This window comes from Ochotona curzoniae, unplaced genomic scaffold, assembly GCF_017591425.1.
Source record: "Ochotona curzoniae isolate NIBS_2020 unplaced genomic scaffold, NIBS_Ocur_1.0 contig_2235, whole genome shotgun sequence".
Classification (NCBI taxonomy): Eukaryota; Metazoa; Chordata; class Mammalia; order Lagomorpha; family Ochotonidae; genus Ochotona; species Ochotona curzoniae.
The window spans coordinates 2,082,552-2,103,184 of NW_024465384.1; the positions used below are offsets into that span (position 1 = coordinate 2,082,552).

Consider the following 20,633-nt stretch of genomic DNA (forward strand, 5'->3'; position numbering starts at 1 on the left):
AATGTCAGAATATGTTTAAGTAGCAGGATGATGGACTGTGACTGTTGTTGAGGGACTGTTGTTACAATATAGGGGAAAACAGTGGGGGATAGAGGGGAAAAGAGGAAATCCCTGGATCTAAAGAACTGTATCATGAAAAATAAAGAATTCATAAAATGCAGAACGTTAGAAAGCCTGGGAAGTCATATTAGGAATTTGTTTAAGTCATAGCCAAAATTACCGTCACATGAGAGAACATCATAATTAGACAAGTTAATTACTCAAATGCGGAACATCAATGGGAACGTAAAAGTATTGGTTGGTGTCTCAAAAAAGGATGAGTGTAACCACACTCAAGGTGAAGTTATGCTATCGTGATTGTGTTGAAAGATAACAGCCCCGTAAAGATTGCAGCACTATTCTTTGCTGACTCTAAGAATGAACGCCTGTCGAGCCATGCCAACCTGGGCCAAGCAGGGGCCAGGTACGTGAATCCCAGGAACAGGGGATCTGACAGGCTTTGGTAAATTGGCTCAGGCCATGAGGTCCACATATGTGGTGGCGGATGGGTTCCTGTGCCGTGGGGGACAGGGGAACTGGTGGCATGTGGGTCACCTGGCCCAGATCCTGGGGCCTGCCTGCTAGTTTGGCGTTGGTTTCATGAACCCCGGGGTGGGGAATCTGGTGGGTCTTGGATCTCCTGGCCTGGGTTCCAGGGCTGGCATACTAGGTGGGTGTCTGGTTGTTGAGCCCAGGGGTTGGGGAATCTGGCGGGGCTTGGGTCTGCTGGCCCAGGTATCAGAGCCCTCCTACCAGGCGGGTGACAGGTTCATGTGCCCCAGGGGAAGGGGATTCGGGGATGCTTGGGAAACCTGGCCCAGCTACTTGGACTCGCCTGCTGCTTGGACATGCCCTGCTTAATGAAAAAGGAGGAGCAGTGGACACAGGCCCTGTTGTAAAAAGAGAATATGGCAGCACGTTTGGTGCTGCAGCAGAAGAGAATTAACTGGACAACCACCCCAAACAAACGATGACAGCAAAAAATTTTGGTGAATGGAGCTGATGGACATTGGGATGGTGACATCATCCTTGGATTGGTGAAATCGACAGCATTTCAGAACTATCCAAACCACTTGGACAGAACCCTCGGAATATGTACACGTGGAGACTCTGGTTGATATGAGGTGGCGGTTCCTCATCCCTGGGTACTGGGATGTGCGCAAAGGCATGAGTGGTAATCCCCTTTGCTTCTCCCTTCTACCCCAGGAACAACAAGAAGAAACAGCAAATTTGGAAGCAATGAATTCACCCAATTTTCCTTAAACTCCGATCCTTCCTAACCTGATCAACCATGTAATCATTATTTTTTAAAAAGACTCCCGAATGGAGCAGTACTCCTATGCGTACTCCTAGGGACAGACTCCTATGGAACAGTATCATGAAAAAATTAGAAAGAAAAGCAGTAGTTTAAATTTCAAAAAAAAAATTATTTTCAATGTTCTTTTTTATTTATTCTTCTTCAGGACCCGCTATAGAATGAGGACCTGTGGTACACACTATGGTGATTGATTTCAAACACATGAAGTCAGATTTGGGAATCGCTCGACTTGGCTGACTTGATTAGGGACAATTCGTTCATGGTGTCTTATTGTTCTTACATCTGTCCCCAGGTTTCCCAGGATCCTGAATTCTGCTGTAATTCAGCTGGATTTTGTGGTTCTTGCTGTTCTGTTCCTGGGACTTGATCATCTTAAGCAGGTGGTTCTTAGATTTTTACATTATGTATCTCTGTGTCTGTCACCTGTCTGGAGAGTGTGGTGGCTTTCTTCTTTCAGGCAGCGTTGCAGTTGTGAGCTTGAACCTTGTCACGTGCTGCTGGGTGTCTCATTCACGGTCGTTATGGCAGCAGTATTTAGCATTCTTGTTTGGATGGGTGTGTCAGATGGTGTCTGCTGTTTGGGGCTTTAACAAAAGCAGCTACCACAGGCATTCCTGACCACAGTAACTGTGAGACACTAGCATATTTCAGAAAAAAAAAAAAAGAAAACAGTATAACTTAGCATTTTTTGACCATTTTTCCCTTCACTTTACTGTGTATTATTATTATTAAAGATTGATTCTTTTTATTGCAAAGTCAGATATACAGAAAGGAGGAGAGACAACGAGGAAGATCTTCTGTCCACTGATTCACTCCCCAGTGACCGCAACAGCTGGAGCTGAGCCGATCCGAAGCTAGGAGCCAGGAACTTCTTTCCAGGTCTCGCACACCGGTGCAGAAACCCAAGGCTTTGGGCCATCCTTGACTGCTTTCCCAGGCCACAAGCAGGGAGCTGGATGGGAAACGGGGCCACTGGGATTAGAACCGGTGCGCATATAGGATCCCGGCATTTTCAAGGTGAGGACTTTAGCTGCTAGGCCACTGCGCTAGACCCATTTTCTGTATGTTATTAACTTGTCTTTCAAAGTTATTGTGCACTCGCACCCACAAGGTACGACACTTGACAGTGTTAGAATGTACTAAATTTTACTCATAAAAAAGATACTAATGCTTTCTCATGTTAAAAGTTTGCTTTTCTCTGCTTATGAATGAAGATAATCTTTTCATATATGTACTGATGATTGGATATGTTATTCTTGTGAAAAAGTTCTCAAGTGTTTACTTGCAAGTTGTATACTGCCCTGCTTGATTCAGTTTTAAAATATATATACTTGGAGAAACAGCATTGTGGCATAGTGTGTAAGGCTGCTGCCTGCAATTACCACAACCCACATGACTGTTGGTTCAAGCCCTGGTCGCTCCACTTCTGACACAGCTCTCTGCTAGGGCACCTGGGAAAAGAGCAAAAAAGGCTCCATTACTTGGGTACCTGCATGCATGTGGGAGACCGGGAAGGAGCTCCCAGCTCCTGGCTTCGTTCTTCCCCAGACCTGGCCCTGTGGCCATTTGAGGAAAAACTAGATAGACAATTTCTCTTCACTCTCTTTCAGTCACTGTGTGCATGTGTGTGGATGTCGTTCTTCCTTAGCTGTTTTTCAAGAAAATCAATTTTGAAACTATGCATGCATTTATATGGATATTTATTTGTTGTCTTTTATAAACGTTGGAAGTACCTTTTCTCGTGGTGGATTTGTCAACCTCTTGCAGTATTTTCAATGTTTATTCACTTATCTGAAAGTCAGAGTTACAGGCATTGAAATAAACCAACTGGTGAATTTTAAGGTGTTTGTTGAAATGCAGGTAAGGATGCAGTTCCATACTGGCTGAAATGATAAACAGAACCTCCTGCATAACTGTCAGAAAAGAACGTGAACTCTGGAATTAAAGAAAATTTGGGGAATGACCGATTGATAAATAATAGCTAAATATTGAGATTTAGGCATTAGGTGGAAATATGATAGACAGATGATCTGCTTAGTAAAGTTCGCGCCATTGATGGTGTTACACATAATGCAATACTGAACCTAATTAACCTTTTCCAAAGTATGATTCCGTATTTGTCAAAAATATGCTTTTTAAAAAAGCAAAGATAAGATCAGGAGGAACTCTAAGGAAATATCACAACAATAATCTGATGGTTCAATTTTCTTGAAAAAAAAAACAAAAAAGGCAGGAAGGTCATTTTTACAATACTCTCCAGCAATGAACGAGGGCTGTGCTGGGGCTCACCCTTCTTGTTGGTTACCTGGGAGAACAATTAACATTTGAGGCAATTTTTTTTTTCTTTTTAAAAATCAAGCTTGTGAAAGTGCTCCTCTGAACCAGCTCATCAGATGCCCAGGACCCCAGAACTCATACAGTCTCAGCAGACTGAGAATGCTAGCAGGAAGCCGACTTCTTGCGTGGGACTGTGGCTGCCTCGCTGGCTAAGCGTGGCAGGGAGGAGCAGCGCATCCCTGTGGTCCTTCCTCATCAGGTGCTTGTAACCGAGCGTATCCCCCTCCTCAGTTAATTGATTTGTTAGAATCCGTTCCTGAAGAAAACATGTTCACTCCTTTGCTGCTGCTGCAGTGGTTGTTATTTCATTTACTTGTTGGCTATTTTTGGAGGGGCTTTCCGTGGTTGCCCAGGTAACCTGCGTAGTATGTTTATAAACCCTGTTGAGTTTAATAGAGGGTGCATTGCTTCACTTGGCCTTGCATCTCCTGTGTCACAATCTCTCTCAGTGCGGTGGTCACACCTTGTTCCCGGACTCCTAAGAGGGATCATCCTCACAGTGTTAGTTTAAGTCGCTCATTTCAAACGACTTCATGTTTGAAATATAGATTTTCATTACTATCCAATTACTATTGGATTAGACATGTTCACGTTGAGGACCAAGAATCTGCTCTTTTGAAAATAAATTTAGAACAACATTCATACCTAGCGTTGACTTCATTTTCCCGGTCCCCGTTTGGTTCTTACCAAGAGCTTCTTGTATTCCAGTATTTGAGTATTTCATTAGTTGCAGAATCACCTCTTTCAGTGTTGTAATGGTTTCTACCCTGCTTTGATTGATGGCACAATATGTCACTTTCTAAAACCTGACAGATTCAGTAACTCTATTATTTATGTTAACACATTATATCATTATAAGACACAATCATAAAATGTTTAGTTTCATTAGCTTAGCCTGTTTTCAAATGTTTTCATGCGTACAATATAACAAGACTTTTTTACAGTGTGTGGTCAGATGCGGTGGCCAAACCCTGCATGCTGGTGGCTTTTCCCTGATCGTTGTGTAGAAATAATAGTAAACAACATGTTAACAAAGAACCAAGAGATGCTATCTTTTCCCTTCACAGAAATTGCACCCAAGGCTGTCCGATCACTGCTTCCTCTCTGGGACAGCCCAGAGACAAAATCTTTCATTTGAAATTAGTATTGTTCCAAAAATGATCTTTCATTAGATCAGTCAAAATAATCCATAATAACTAGAGAACACACATAGATTATTTGTAGATTTTGTTTTAAAAAAAAGTAAATGTGGCTCAGTTATTCATTTTTGACTTAGGGTTTACAGAATCAAATTATAAGGTGTTGAAAAGTATCAAAATGAATGAATGAATGAATTGATTGAAATGAAGTAGGAACTTGTAGGTAGAGTAGAATGGATGTGCTTGGGATTTTGTTTTGTTTTGTTTTGTCTTGTTTTGCTTTTTTGGTGGCCTGGGATAGAAAATGATATGGGTATTTATTTTGGAGTCCAGGTTCTGGAATCCAATTCCATGAATACAAGTCCAGCTTCTAGAACCCATTAAGTACCCTGTTTTCTCTGCCATTTGGTTTCCTTAACTACAAAATTGAGATAACAGCCCTTAATGAGGCTTGACGGGCTCAATGAGGTATATGTCCCTGTCAAATTGTAAATACCCAATGATGCTTTAAAGATATCTAGTATTTAAATTATAAATTAACTCAGAAATATATTTTTCTAAATAAGTATATGTTTGCTGTTTCCATCTTTTTCATTTCCGGCCTTCGATTGTGTCATGTTTGTTTCTGGGTACAAATTGCACTAGCTTCAACTAGCTTCAACTAGCCTTATTGAGCCCTTTCATGCACTCATTTGTTCAACACATATTTTTAAAGCAACAGTTGTCAGGAATTCTGCTAGATGATGTAAATTCAAAAGAAAATAAAAGGCGTCAAGGTATTTACACAGATACTCTGAGTACTCACAGTAAGTGTGAGGATGTGAAAATTGATAATACTTGCCAAATAATCTTGAAGTCAACTGCTTTTAATTTGCTCTTTTGTTTGTGTACATTCTGTTGTTGTGATGTATTACTTTCTTTATTTTTAAGCCATTATCTTTTTTCATTCAACTGGTTTGCATTTTCTGTCCTCAGTCGCTTCTATCCCTCTGACTCATCTCTTGAGGAGCACCGTCATTGGAGAAAACTCCCTTGTTTAGTTCCAAACCCATTTCCATAGCAGTTTCCCTGCAAGCTGTCTGTCTGCTGATCTGTCAGTCCCCTTACGTGCCTTCACTTCTAAGTTATTCAGGGTTGTGCAAATTTTTTAAACAAATCAGAAAAGCACAGGAAATACTAGGTAAACCACAGCCTTCAAACCATGTCCAAGAAGTGTCTGAACTCTTGCTAAGAGGAAATAAGCTGATGGCAAAGGAAGAGATTGTGGTTGTCCTTGCCACCCTGCTTTAGCGTGATGTAGGAAACACCTGAGAGAAATGTGCAAGACTCCCGGCATATTGAATCAAATGCTTCTAGAATTCAAGGCATAGAATAACAGTTCTTCCATGCACCAAAACTACTTGTTGAAGGTTGTTAGCTCTGTCTTCTTACTGTTGCAACAGGAACAGTATCCTTGCACATAGAAAAATCAATCCCTTTTGTGGTACTACAGGTTTAGCTGGTGCCTGCAATGCCAGCATCTCATACAGGCAGATTCAAGCCATAGATACTCCACTTCCTCTCCACTAATGTGGGGAAACAAGAACTAAAATCCTGGCTCCTGGATTTGGCCAGGTCCAGCTCCAGTCCTAGCCACTGTAGGCATTTGGGGAGTGAACTGGCTGGTGGATCTCTCTCCTCTCTGTTTTTCTCCCCCAACCTAACTCTTTCAAGTAAATAAATAAACCTTTATCTGTGGCACCAGTATTCCATATAGGCCCCCAAATTTGCTACAGTAGTAAAGTGTATGATCATTTGGCAAAATAACTCTATATCTCACGTGATACACAGCTATTACCCTATGTATGAAATAAACAACTATTAGGACCAGCACAATGGTGCAGAAAGTTAATCCTCCACCTGCTAGCACCAGCATCACATATGGGTGCCAGTGTATGTGCCAGCTGCTCAACTTCTAATCCAGCTCCTTGCTTACAATGGGACAGCAGCAGAGGATGGTTCAAGTCCTTGGGAACCTGCTACCAAGTGAGCAACCTGCAAAGAAGCTCCTGGCCCCTGGCTTCAGATCTGGCTATTGCCACCATTTCAGGACTGAACCAGCAGTTAGAAAAGTTCTCTGTCTCTCTTATCCCTGTAAATCTTCCTTTCAAAAAAAAATTTTTTAAGCCAACCCCACCACTTTGACCATCTCTTTTAACTTCTCAGTTCCTTCAAAGTATTCTGTAACTATTCCTCTTCCATTATCCCTTGTGACACCCATTTTTCCTTTTCACAGATGCCTTACATTAACATCAACATTGAAACAAAATGAAGTCAAATTATTAGAATAAAAAACACAAACAAGCAAGTTAAGAATTCAGTGGAAAGGGCCTGGCGGCGTGGCCTAGAGGCTAAAGTCCTCGCCTTGAATGCACCGGGATCCCATATCGGTGCCAGTTCTAATCCCGGCAGCTCCATTTCCCATCCAGCTCCCTGCTTGTGGCCTGGGAAAGCAGTCGAGGATGGCCCAAGGCTTTGGGACCCTGCACCCGTATGGGATACCCGGAAGAAATTCCTGGCTCCTGGCTTCGGATCAGCATAGCATCAACCATTGTGCTCACTTGGGGAGTGAATCATCGGAGGGAAGATCTTCCTCTCTGTCTCTCCTCCTCTCTGTGTAGCTGACTTTCCAATAAATAAATAAATCTTTAAAAAAAAAAAGAATTCAGTAGAATTAATAATAGAATGAGTGAGGCAAAAGAAAGAATGACAGAATTGGATGACAACTCCTGCAATAATGCTGAAACAGCCAAAAAGTTGGAAGAGGAACCCATGTAAGATGAGAAAAGCATCCAGGAATTGAGGAACACCACAAAAAAAATACACAAACATAAGAATTATGGGAGTTCCAGAAGGTGCAGAAAGAGAAGCAGGGCTCAAAGATGTATTTAATGAAAAACCCATTAAGAACGTCCCTAACCTAGAGGAAAAATTGGACAACAAAATACAGGAGGTTCACAGAACTTTCAATAGAGTAAAATCAAAAGTGACCTTCACCACGACACATCATAATCAAGCTCTTTTCAGATGAACATAAGGGAGACATTTAAATATGCAAGTGAGAAAAGTGATTTAACAGCTGACTCACAGCTGACCTCTCAGAGGAAACTCTACAAGTCAGAAGAGAATGGAGTGACATATTCCAGATCCTATAACATACCCAGCAAAGCTTTCCTTTGTCTTTGAAAATGATATAGGTAAACATGCATGTGCATATCGTCACCTAGAGGAACTGTGTAATAGAAATCATCGTATCAAAATGTGAAGATGCAATGCAGTATGCACTGAAACTGTTAAATATATCTTGACAATAGTTTGCTGGACTCTGCCGTTCTCCATACCTATAGTGTCAGGATATACTCTCTGTCTCTCTCTGCCTCTCTCTATTTGCTCTATTTCCTGGCCTCTCAAATAAATTGAAGTTCTCTTTACTTCTTAAACCATATCCTGTGTGGTTTTACAGCTAGTTTTTATTTGAATGCCATGATTTGTAGACTGATTATACTTTTTGTTAAGTGATGTCTCTCTTTCCATCTCATTCAGTGATGGAGTATTCTGTTTATGGAATGGTTGAACACATCGAAAGCACAGAGGGATCTGTCACGAAGAGGCCAAGGAAACATCCTCATCATTGCCAACACAAATGGACACACAAAGGTAAAAATCTGTAATCCTCCAGTCAATCAGAGATTATATGATTAGAATTTTCTGTAGTGAATTTATTTCTAGATGCTCACCGAGAACCTGAAAGAACTTGAAACAGACTTTGATACTCACAGGTAGTGCTACCTTGGTTTTAATCGTCTGTTTTTGTAGATGTCTCCTAATTAGATTGGGAAGTTAACGATCTCCCACACCTAATGCAGTTATTAATAGACAAGAGTATTTCCAAAAGTTGTGGAATTAAGATACATTTATTTAGTTGTGAAAATTTTTGAAATGCCTGCGTACAAGCAATATTCAACAAGTTTGTGGGAAACACATATTATTTTTTAAAATGTGCATGGATTTCAAGATGTGCACAACCAAAATAAACATGTTTTCATTCTGTTTTTCTACCAACTTTTGTTGGTAGAATTACTCTCATTTGTAAATTTGTCGTTTTATTAAAACTGGATGTGATTAATCAGATGTGACTTTTCCTGAGTTGGAAATCATTAGCGTCATGAGTGTTGTCTTATTAAAGCAATCATAAAGATTATAATTGAGTTATATATGAATCAATATAAGTTAAAGAGTTTTATTTCAAATAAAAGTTGGACAGAGGCTACAACGCTCTATCTTGCTTATGTGTCTACAAAGGCACTCGTTTTTTTAACTCACATTTCATTATTTTGACACTATTTATGTTTTTCCTTTTCATGACTTAATCCCATTGAATGTTATACATGTCACTGAATCAAAATTTAATTTAATTAAAGCCAAAGGACAAATAGGAATGAAAATGTTTTTGACACATGGGTTTGGTCAACTACTATTTCTGTATTCAGTTGTTGCAAGAGTTCTAATTTGAGAATACACATGTAAATGTAACAAGGCTGTTTAATAAATACCAAGTAAAGCATTTAGACTTACTGAAATGTCAAAATGTTTCAGAAGAGAAATTAATCATTACAGATTACTCTCAGTGTCCAAAATGGCATCACACAGCTCTGAGACTGACCGGCATTGTGGTAGCTCTATTGGTGGCCACCATAATAGGACTGTCTGTTTGGGGTGAGTAACTCAAAAGCCACACAGTTAACTAGAGGGATAATTGAATTTTCTTCATGAAATCTTTCAAAAGTTTATGGAAAAATTATAGATATACTTCAAAATGTTTCAGTCCAAAACTGGCTTATCTTTTTAGCTCTATTTTCTACAAATTGTTTAAAATACTATTTTTTGTAAGAAACATTTGTAGTGAATTTGTTTCTTGTAATTTTTAAATTATTATTATTATTATTTTATGATACAGATCCATTGGCTCTGGGATTTCCCCTACTTCCTTACCAAAACCCCTCCTCCCCCGGTGGGCTTTCCCCATATTTCACAACAGTATAGTTCCTCACAAACAGTTATAAGTCCATCATTATGGGCATCGACAATGGCAGAGAGTACAGCATCCTATTGTCAAAATATAGTTAACAGTTTCATTGGGAGTCCATCTTTGATCTGCAAGTAGATGCATACTGCATTGTATCTTCACATCTGGATATAATAGTCTCCATTACACAATTATTATACATCCTTTTAAATGGAAGTCACAAAATAAAATCAACAACAGGAAAAAAAACCAGAAATTTACAATGCCATGAAGTTAAATAACATCCTATTGAATGACTAATGTGTTGCTGAAGAAATGAAAAAGAGAATGAAGAACCTTCTTGAAGAAAATATTCTACTGTATGACCTATGAGTCAGTGAAGAATTTAATATGAGGAAAAACTCTTTTGAAAAAATGAAATAAAAAAATCAAAATCTATGAGATGTAATTTCCGCTGATCTTTGTTGGTGAAATGTTTCTCCTGTAGGCGACAGATAGATGGGTTTTGTTTTTCGATCTAGTATACTAATCTACCACATTTCATTGATTAGTATGCTAGATTAGGTTTCTTATGCATTCAGAGATAATATGTACAGGTGGTAATTTGGTCCTGCCATTTTAGCAATGGGTTGTTCATTGATTTAGTCTTCTGTTGTTCCTTTACTGGGATGTTCTTTACATTTGCCTTTGGTTTTGGTGGAAGCTATTCCTTTTCTCTGTCAAGAGAACATCTTTATGTATAATTTGTAAGGTGGGTCTGAAAGAGGCATATTCTTTGAGCTTTTCTTTACTGTAAAACAGTTTTATTTCATTTTCAAAGATAAATGAATGCTTTACACCTATGTTCTTCTGGGCTGACAATTTTTGCTTAAAAATGTGGAATATGTCACACCATTCTCTTCTAGCCTGTAGAGTTTCCTGTGAGAGATCAGCTGTGAGTCTGATTGCTACTCCTCTATATAGCAATTGATTTTTTTTTCCAAGACCACATTTAAGGACCTTTTTCTTATGTTTGACTGAAGAGAGTTTGACTATCATGTGTCATGAAGGTCACCTTTGGTCACCATGTTGGGAGTTCTGTGCCCCTCCTGGATGTTGTTTCCCAATTCTTTCTCTAGATTAGAGAAGTTTTCTTTTATTATTTCATTAAATACATTTTTAAACCCAGCTTCACTTTCTGTGCCTTGTAGAACTCCTATAACTTATATTTGGCCTTTAATAGTGCCTCTTAAATTTTTTTTTGATTTATTTATTTTTTGTTGGAAAGTCAGATATAGAGAGAGGAGAGACAAAGAAGAAGGTCTTCCATCTGATGATTCGCTCCCCAAGTGGCTGCAATGGCTGGAGCTGCGCCAATCCAAAGTCAGGAGCCAGGAGGCAGGAGCTTCTTCCTGGGTCTCCCACATGTGCATGGCCCTAAGGCCTTCGACCATCCTTAACTGCTTTCCCAGGCCAAAAGCAGGGAGCTGAAATGAAAGTGGAGCAGCTAGGATGTGAACTGACAGCCATATGGGATGCTGGTACATGCAAGGCAAGGACTTTAGCCACTAGGCTATTGTGCCAGGCACTCTTAATTCTTGAATTCCTTTTAGCTTGACCTAGCTCTGCTTCTTGCTTTTTGAAGGTTTTCCCATTGTGAGTAGAAATATCTTCCAATTCTGGTATTCTTTCTTCTGCTTCATTCATTCTATTATGGAAACTTTCACGGATTTTTTAATTTGCTGTATTGCATCATTCACTTTCAATAATTCTGATTGATTTTGTTTTACTGTTGCTGTATTGCCTGTGTGACATATTCCTTAAGTTCCTTGAACTCCTGTATATGCTTCTCCTTGATAAGAAACTTCGTAACAAGTGTTTTGACTTCTGTATCCCCCATTTTCTGGATATATTCCTCGGTTAACTTTGAGTTTGGCAAGATCCTTTGCTGCTTTGCAAGGGAGTCTTCAGTAATATTCATTGTTCCTCTGTCTCTTCTTATACTCTTGGTCATTGTGCTCTCTTCCTCTCTCTCTCCTCTCTCTCTGTAATTCTGCCTTTCAAATAAGTAATAAAACTTACGACAAGAAATGTGTAAGTTCACACTAAATTTAAGAACTCTGCTTTAAGTGAACTTCATGTGCTAAGAGCTATGGATGATCACATTTGCTTCTATTTGCTATGACGTATTATTGTATGTTAGGAGTTATGATACACATTATATGGTTAAAACAAATGAATAATTTACAAACATAGACTTGGAGCTACAGAAATCTTATCAGTGTTCCTATTTTCCTAATTTCTTAGTGTATCATCTAAGCGTATATTCCTTCAGTGACAGTCACAGTGAGCAGTTGCTTGGTAGTGACAACGGAACCAAACCCTGCAATTGTGCGAATATTTCTCCCAGGAAACAACTGGACCATACAAACTCCTCAGGTAAGTGATTTTATTTCATAGTATTTTCAGAAAGGAAAAACCAGGTTATATTAATGGTTAAACTAAGCAAAGAGGCAGGAGATAAAGGAAGCAGTAGCCCAGTCACTCAGGGTTAATCAAGCTTGGTAGGGGAAAGGGAGGCATAGGAAATGCCTCTATGGGAAAAGCAAACTAATTTCTTTGGGGGAAAAAATAAAGAACAAAGTAGAGATAAGAAAGTGAGTGGTTTTCTCTTTTCTCCATGTAAAAGAAAAAGGAAAAAGAAAATTCCCTCAAAAAGGGGATTTATGATAGGTTCACACTTAGCAGCCTCATTTCTTGGAAGTTCCTGCTTTTGGTCAGATCTGGTCAGACAGAGAAACTGTGAAAAGACCTGTATTACCATCTATTAAATTTAATCCTGGGCTCTCTATTTGAAAATCTGCTGCTGGCAAAATGGTTCCTTGTGATGCTCATCAATGTTTTGAATGTGATGCTGTTATTCCTGTTGTATCCCTCCAAATCTGGTTCCTGTTCCTTGACCCACACCCACTGCACTGGTGCCCTTACTGCTGGCTGCTGACACCCCTCCCAGCACCTGCCATCCCACTGTCTTGCAAGGCCAAATTGCAGCTACTTCACATTTTAGGCTTATGCTGCTAGCAACCTCACAGCTCAGCAACTCTCCCAATTTTTCAAATTCTTGGGGCTTTTAACTGACCAGAACTTTACTCTTGGGGCTTTTAACTGACCGGAACTTTACTCTGTTAGCTCTACCTTCAGACCAGAGAAGGTCTCCCCAAGAGGCCACTGAACTTATCTGGACAATAAGATGCTGGACTTTATGCTAGGTATATGCTTGCAATGAAGGAATCTCAACTGAACTTGAACTGTGGTTATGCAGCAAGGTGGAGGAATCCACTATGGGGGAAGGGGTGTGGGAGGGGTGGGGGGAATCCCCAGTGCCTATAAAACTGTATCACATAATACAATGTTAATAACAATAAAAAAATTCTTATCTACTGGGCTTTACACCTTTATTAGTCATAAACAAGCTACTTGCTTTCTTGATGAACCAACAAGCAATTTAAGAAAAGGTCACTTTCTGTGGAAGCCACATGATCCACATCTGAGTTGATAAAAATCAAATCCACAGTTATTTCATGACAATAGAGCCGTCCGTGATCCTGGCATGACAATCTTCTTTTATGAAATGTAATATAGATGGTATCATATTAAGGCAAACAAAAAAATATTAAGGAGCAGGATATTCAACTTGCATGAGACTCTAAGATGAATTCCATTGTTAAGGAAATCATGCTTAGATCCTTAGGAAACAAGTTCATTCTGTTTTCAGAAGTTATTGACAGAAAGCTGTTGGGTATATTGGACTAAAATAGTTCTGCTAATTTGTTGATTGTCTTTTACTAGATGAACAAAGGACATTGGGTTTCAATCACCTTTTTCTGGTTTTGCCTATACAGCTGTAACTTCTATGCCATCATCTGCTTACTGCTTTTGTAATTCTGAGGTTAAGATGTTCTAGACTATTCTTTCAAAAGGTAAATGTCAAAGGGTTGAAATGCAAGGCCAAGAGAGACCAGTGTGTCTCAAGAAGAAGAGAATTGCTAATCACAAGTGTCCTAATGTTGCCTGGGTGTGCAGACCCATTTTGGAAATGTGTGCAAGGACAGACATTGGGCTCAGTGGATAAGATGTTACTTGGGAAGCCTGCCTCTCCTATTGGAGTCCCTTGGTTGCAGTCCTGGCTCAGCTTCTTGTTAATGGACATCTCAGGAGGCACAGATGACAGCTTGCCACTTGAGTCTCTAATCTACATGAGAGACTCGCTTTAAGATTCAGTGTCCTGTTAATCAATACCATGTCAATTAATGCCATAAGGTTGTAAATGACTGTTGATGTTATGTCGGGGCTTTTAATTGATTGGGATGATACTTTGCTGGCTTTACCTTCAGACCAGAGATGGTCTCACCAAGAAATCGTTGAACCCACTAGGATAATAAGACACTGGACTTTATGTTTGGTAAATACTTCCAATGAAAGAACCTCAACTGAATTTGAACTGTGGTAACGCAGCAAGGTGGAGAAATCCACCATGGGGAGAGGGTTCGGGGAGGGGTAGGGGGAATCCCAGTGCCCATAACACTTTGTCACATAATGCAATGCAATTAATAAAAAAAAAAAAAGAAAGAAAGAAAGAAACAAGTATGGGTGAATAAAACATGGAGAGGGTTTAAAAAAAAAATGATTCAGTGTCCTGGCTTTGGCCTGGCACAGCCCAGTCGGTTATAGGTATTGATGAGTGAATCAGCAAGTAAAGATATGTGTGTGCGTGTGTGTGTGTGTGTGCGTGTGTGTGTGTTTAGGTCTATCTCTATGTTCATGTCTATCTCTATGTATTTAAACAAATAAATAAGTTTCAAAATGAAATAAAAATTAGGGCAAAATTTGTATTTTATATTTAAACCTTTTTTCTCTTTGCTATTTCTCCATTTCAGCAAGTGTATGCCCTAATGACTGGCTACAGAAAAAAGGGAAATGCTATAAATTTTTCATGAACTTCGAATCATGGATCGACAGCCAAAAATCATGTTTGTTAAAAAAATCACATCTCTTGATGATCCAAGACAAGGCAGAACTGGTAAGAGCTAATCTGTCATGCAAAGTAGCCCTTGGAAAACTGGGAGAGCTGTATGGAGTTTTCAAAGTGTACATGGAGACACATGCTATAAACACTATGCATGGATTTCAAAAACTGGGGGGGGGGGGGAGGCAAAACGAGCTTATCTATTTATTCTATTCTTCCATGAACTTTTTGAAGTTTCTGAGTAGGTACATTTTATGAGACCAGAACTGTGGTGCTGATAACACTGCCATCTACTGAATTCCTTCCAGGTCTTAGGCCTTGTGTGAGGCACCTCAGGAATGTTATGCAAATTAGTGCTCACGATCAGTGCCACGTAGGTTAGAATTTCTCCATTGTCAAGAGAAATCTGCAGAGCCTCACAGGATACAAAACTCACCTATTTCACAATACATGTAAATGGCAAAGATTTTTTTTTAAATCCAGGATCATTTTATGGATGTCATCTTTCCATATCATCTCCTGGCACTCGTTAGGCATCAACGTCAGGCCATATTCTTGGTATCTTGGGTAGAGAGAGTGGAGCTTTTTCATTTGGTTCATGCGTAGTTTCAGATGAGGCACTGCTATTTTCTGGACTGCTCCTTGGTTGACAAAAGAATGAGTGAATAGTTGCGGATTCCTTGGGCAGGATTACTGATTCTTCAGTTTGCTCTATATCCCCTTGGCATTCATTCATCAGTTGCTGTTCACATCATTTTGTGAATGTCACTAAACAACACAGACCTGCATATTATGTGTGTCAAGTTTTCCTTATTAGGGAGATAAATATCAAAACCTTGTTAGTCTGGACAACAGAAGAGATTATTTTTAATAGATTGAACTCTCAATTTTCTCCGGATTTCCTCTTCCAGGATTTCATACAGAGTAACATCCAGGATGGAATTTACTTTTGGATTGGATTAAATGTTACATATCCACCAAAGGCATGGACCTGGCTTGATGGCACACCACTGGATCTACAATTGTGAGTGTTTGGCACTTGAACATCATTGCAGAACTTTAAGAGCTGAGCAGCTGACCCTTCCTGGTGACTGCCTGAATCTGCAGGACAGGTGGTTCCTGGAAAATGAAGCCTTTGAGCTTAGTTAACATGTGGATCATTTCAAAACTTGGAAAAATGGAGATTTAACTCCAAACTAACTTATTTTCACATTTAGGCTTTCAGCTCACTTAAAGATGCAAGAGGCTTGATTGTCCACTCCATTTGGCTTTGCTGCATCCATTTCCAGGTGCATTCTAAAGTGAGAAGTTATGCACTAATTCTCAAAATACAGGCAGAAAGACTAAAAGTTCCTGGTGACCTATTCTCTTGGTATAAGGTTTCAGTAAACATCAAAAGTTCACCAGACTTCTTGGAAATTTTGAATTCGTTGTGTTGTCTTAAAGAGATGTAAAGGAGATTGGGAAAAGATTGGGAAAAGTCACCCAGCAGGTCCACCACCTGCCTGAAGAGATGCTCTGGGACTAGTGCAATGGGGCAACATGCTAATCTTCAGTCCTTTGGGGCAGGCATCTGAGCATCCTGACTGCTCCAGTTTTGATCCAGCTCTCTGCCTGTAGCTTGGGAGAGCAGCAGAGGATGGCTCAGGTCCTTGGGGACCCTACATCCATGTGGGAGACCTAGAAGAAGCTTCTAGCTCCCAGCTTCAGATCACCTCACTTCTGGCCTCTGCAGCCATTTGTTGTTTGTTAGCTTCTGATGCTTGAGATGATTTCATTGTCCTGTAGCTTATTCATCTAGCCCAGGGGACGCTGACTTAAACTTCATATGAAGAAAAAAAAAGGAATTAAGAGGGAGTTTCCTTCTTTTGTGACAAGGTGAATGATTTGGGCACACTCATATGTACATGTATGCATGGAAGTTCTCTTGTTGCAGTATACCTACAATTTGGCCTATATAACTTAAAAAAAATTACAAGTGGTGAACTCCCCTCCTGCACTGCTCACTGTAGCTTTCACTTCTTTCTCTGACCTGGAATCGCTGTTGCCATCTTCAGCAATATCTTCACCTCATTCTTTTCACTTCAGTGCAATCTATTTATATCAAGGGCCTTCTGTAGACTCAAACAAGCTAATCAAAAGCACTTAAAGGTTTTCAAAGGTGTGTCATTTGGTATTTAGGTCTGAAAGATGAAAAATAAAGGTTAGATTTATTTCTACAGAAAATTGGTTCAATGCCTTTTGAAGTCTAAACGTATGGGCGTGCTGACATTTCTACATCTTAAAATGATGACTCTGATATTGTCTGCCATAGGGTTGGGATCCAAGCAGTTTAGACATGCAAAAATCTTGAATTATGAGTCTGTAGGTACTAGGTGAATTTTTCTCCTAAAATGTTCTCAAATTGCTCACATTCAAAAACAGAGAAAAGGTGCATAGCTGTGCTTGTAGCAGGTACAGGTCAACTTTCTGGGAAGAGTCCTGCTTCCAGAAATTAACATGCCACGGTTCCCTCTGCAGATTTCAAGTCACAGGCCAAGTTGACGAGCAGACCTGCGCTGTGATCACAAAGAAGGGTGTTTTTTCTGAAAAGTGCTTCGTTCAAAGTTACTGGATTTGTCAAGAAGTCATTTCACCAACAGAGATTAACCTCTAAACTAGTCTCAGCTCTTCTTCCCAACAACAACAACAACAACAGAAGTTTTGGCGGCAGGCAAAAGTGGCCCTGGTCTTAAAGATACTTGAGTTCCGTATCAGTGTGCCTAGGTTCGATTCCTGGTTCCGGCTTCTGACTCCAATTTCCTATCAATGCAGACCCTGGAGGACAGTAGTGATGGCTCAAAAACTGGATTCACGTGGGAGATCTGGATTGAGTTTCTGGTTTCTAGCTTTGATCTGGCCCAGTCCTTCTGGTGAGCATCTAACAGATGTAAGTGTTCTGAGGGCACTGCTCAGTGGTTGGATTTTCTCTCCCTCCCTGACTCCCTATAATTCTTAATTAGCTAATTAATTACCAGAGAATATGTTCTTGGTTTGAAAACATTCATAAATGGATTTTACATTTATATATCTTTAGAGAAATACTTTCTTTCTTTAACAAATGCAATGACGCTGATGATAATAGAATTGCATTGCTATAAAACGAAGCACCCACCCTCATCGTGTGTCAGCCAGCCATTATTTCTATATTATCCTACTATTGTCTTTCCTGATAGTGGGACTATTTCAGACAGACGCTTCCCTAGCTTCAATACTTCACTCCATGCAACTCTCACAAGCCCTTGGCAAAGGACTTTGTATGTGTCATTAAGAGTAGCCATTGGAGGAATAATCCTGACCTTTCTATCACTGAGTCTGCACATTTGCCTACCCCTTATTTAACTACCTTTTGTTTTTTTCCTATTTCTCATGAAGGAATATACATCTTCCCATCTAAATCAAATTCTCCAAGTCCATATTCAGGACTGTAATGTTTGTAATTTAAAAAAATAACATATCACACGCACCAAAGACATTTTCTTAATTATCTGACTTTCAAATCTGCCTATTTTGTATCAAAAGCAAAACGTGCAATTGGTGAAAAACTTCCCTCAACCACATGTGGTTTCTAGTTTCTACCTAGCTTCTTCCACCCTTTACATGTCAAACTTCCTAAAAGTTGTTTACACCTGCTTTTTCTGCTGTCTCCCACTCCAAGTTCCTTTAAAACCCAGTTTCTGCTTTTCCTATTGTTTCACTACTGTATTCTCACCATGTTACCTGTGACTTTGTTCTTACTAAGTGTAATGAGACCATTATGTCACATTAACTCTCAGCAACTTTGTTTTTCAAGGTTATTGATGTGCTTTTGCTTTCAACCTAAAGTTGGAGCAGAGAGACACTATCTATGTTTGTTGATAAGTTTACCATAGGAGACCCCATTTCTTCTTCTTCTTTTTTTTTCGATATATTATTTTATTTTGACGATCTTTACATAGTTGATTAGGGCTCAGACTGGACCAGTCTGTTCTACATAATGGCAAAAAAAGGAACCAGGACTGGAGGCAGGCTTAGTGAGGGTTATAGGAGGTTGCTCCGACTGAAAGAGTCAGGTTTGGGACCACTTCAGATGAGGTTTCTTTGGGGATCCCCACTCCCCAACCCAACTGCTGGTCTCAAAATTCCAACCATGGGGAGAATCGCAGGATCTGTGGTCTGACCGTGGAGTGCATGTGTCAGAACTGGGCCCCCTTAATGACTTAGATTAAGCAGTGGACAGCATACCCAGATGCACAAGGAGGATTTGACGGTCCATTTGGACCTACAAAGGAGATGGGGTACCATGACAGAGAAAAGAGGGCAGAACAAATTGCTTAACTGCCCCAGCCAAGCATTGATGGCAAATATCTGGACGAATGAAGACTAAGGTGGACTATGTCAGCCAATATACCTTGGAAGGACTTCCTCATTCTTGAAGTGGCAAGATCGACAGCATTTCAGAACTATCAAAACCTGCCAGAGATCAGCTCCAGCCGAACTCGGAGCTCAAGGAACCATGTGTGGAGTCAGCAAGAAAAGAGAGCCGACCTCGGTCACTGGATGCTCAGAATGAACAGCTCAAGTGGGTGTCTTCTTTATTTACACAGAAAAATCATTATAAGCTTCTGCACAAACATTTAATTGTTCTATTTTTTACTTCAAGGCTAAGCAGGCATGCACAAACGTTCAATCATTCTATTTTTTACTTCACGGTTAAGCAGGTGTTTTGAAGATAATTGTGTAAAGTATTATAACCATCTCACTTCAAAGCAAGCTATTATTCATTCTTCAGTAGTAGCCACTGGGCAACAGCCAGGACTCCAAGGCCCGGGCACACATGGCTATTTATTAACCAGTAGTACATTCCTTCCACATTATTATTTCTACAGCTTATCTATCACATAATGAGAGAAATATGTCAAAAGGAAAAACATTTCTATTTTAACAATTTATCTATCATTAATAAAAATAAAGATCCAAAACAAAAGTTTCAAACATTAAATTCCTCTACAACCACTTGCTTTACAACTCCGTAAACAATCAATGATTAAAAACATGTTTCTATAATGTGAATTCAACCATCCTTTAATTCCTCTAGCCAAAGGATCATAAAAGCAGCTGAAACAAATGCATTTTCTATGCTCCAAAGAGATTGCAAAGGCAGGCTAGCCCTTAAGGTTACAGTAGCTATATTTACTACCATAGCAGTTTTGGCTCGTACTCCTATTGGTCTCATCAAGTTTTAGGATACTTATCAAGCCATTTCCCAAAAGTTGCACTATATATCTGGGCCAGGTTCTGGGGCAATAGTTAGGTACACAATAAGGTGTTCAGGAATGGCATGAGCTCGATTGTACCTGTGTGCATTAATTCACATAAATTGTTAAAGGCCCACTCACCAAGACATTATCAGTAACATTAGCTCCCAAGCTCACATCAGCTGCAGAAACCATCTCACAAGGGCAAATGACAATGCCTCAATAGATTACAGGATTCTTTAATGGGGTAGTGGAGCATCCGTGCAAAGGCAGTGAAACTGCGTTGCGGTGGTTAGAGAGATATCCGCCAGGCCTTGCCACACAGCTGGAAGCTCCTTGCAGCCTTACCAGCAGAAGAGCTGTTTTCTTTACACTTTCTTGTCATCCACCCCAACTGCACAGCCCCTAGCAAAAGCCACTTGAGCAAAACCCTCGGAGCATGCTCCACAATGGG

General features: G+C 39.9%; 1 protein-coding gene across 1 annotated transcript; it reads left to right on the plus strand.

Annotated features, from left to right (window-relative positions):
* The first annotated feature begins 417 nt into the window (after nucleotides 1-417).
* LOC121151049 (killer cell lectin-like receptor subfamily F member 2) lies at nucleotides 418-17,613 on the plus strand. Its single transcript, XM_040972235.1, has 6 exons — nucleotides 418-463; nucleotides 8,416-8,529; nucleotides 12,185-12,316; nucleotides 14,815-14,957; nucleotides 15,815-15,927; nucleotides 17,424-17,613. Exons 1-6 carry the CDS (start codon nucleotides 418-420, stop codon nucleotides 17,557-17,559), a joined length of 684 nt encoding a protein of 227 aa, XP_040828169.1. The 3' UTR covers nucleotides 17,560-17,613.
* The last annotated feature ends 3,020 nt before the right edge of the window (nucleotides 17,614-20,633 follow it).

Excerpts from the sequence above, each read along its gene's own strand:
- LOC121151049 (XM_040972235.1), top strand. The coding sequence starts at position 418 with ATGAACGCCTGTCGAGCCATGCCAACCTGGGCCAAGCAGGGGCCAG. Across the intron at positions 464-8,415 it reads CTGGGCCAAGCAGGGGCCAG|TGATGGAGTATTCTGTTTAT; the intron begins GTACGTGAATCC and ends CATCTCATTCAG. Across the intron at positions 12,317-14,814 it reads GGACCATACAAACTCCTCAG|CAAGTGTATGCCCTAATGAC; the intron begins GTAAGTGATTTT and ends TCTCCATTTCAG.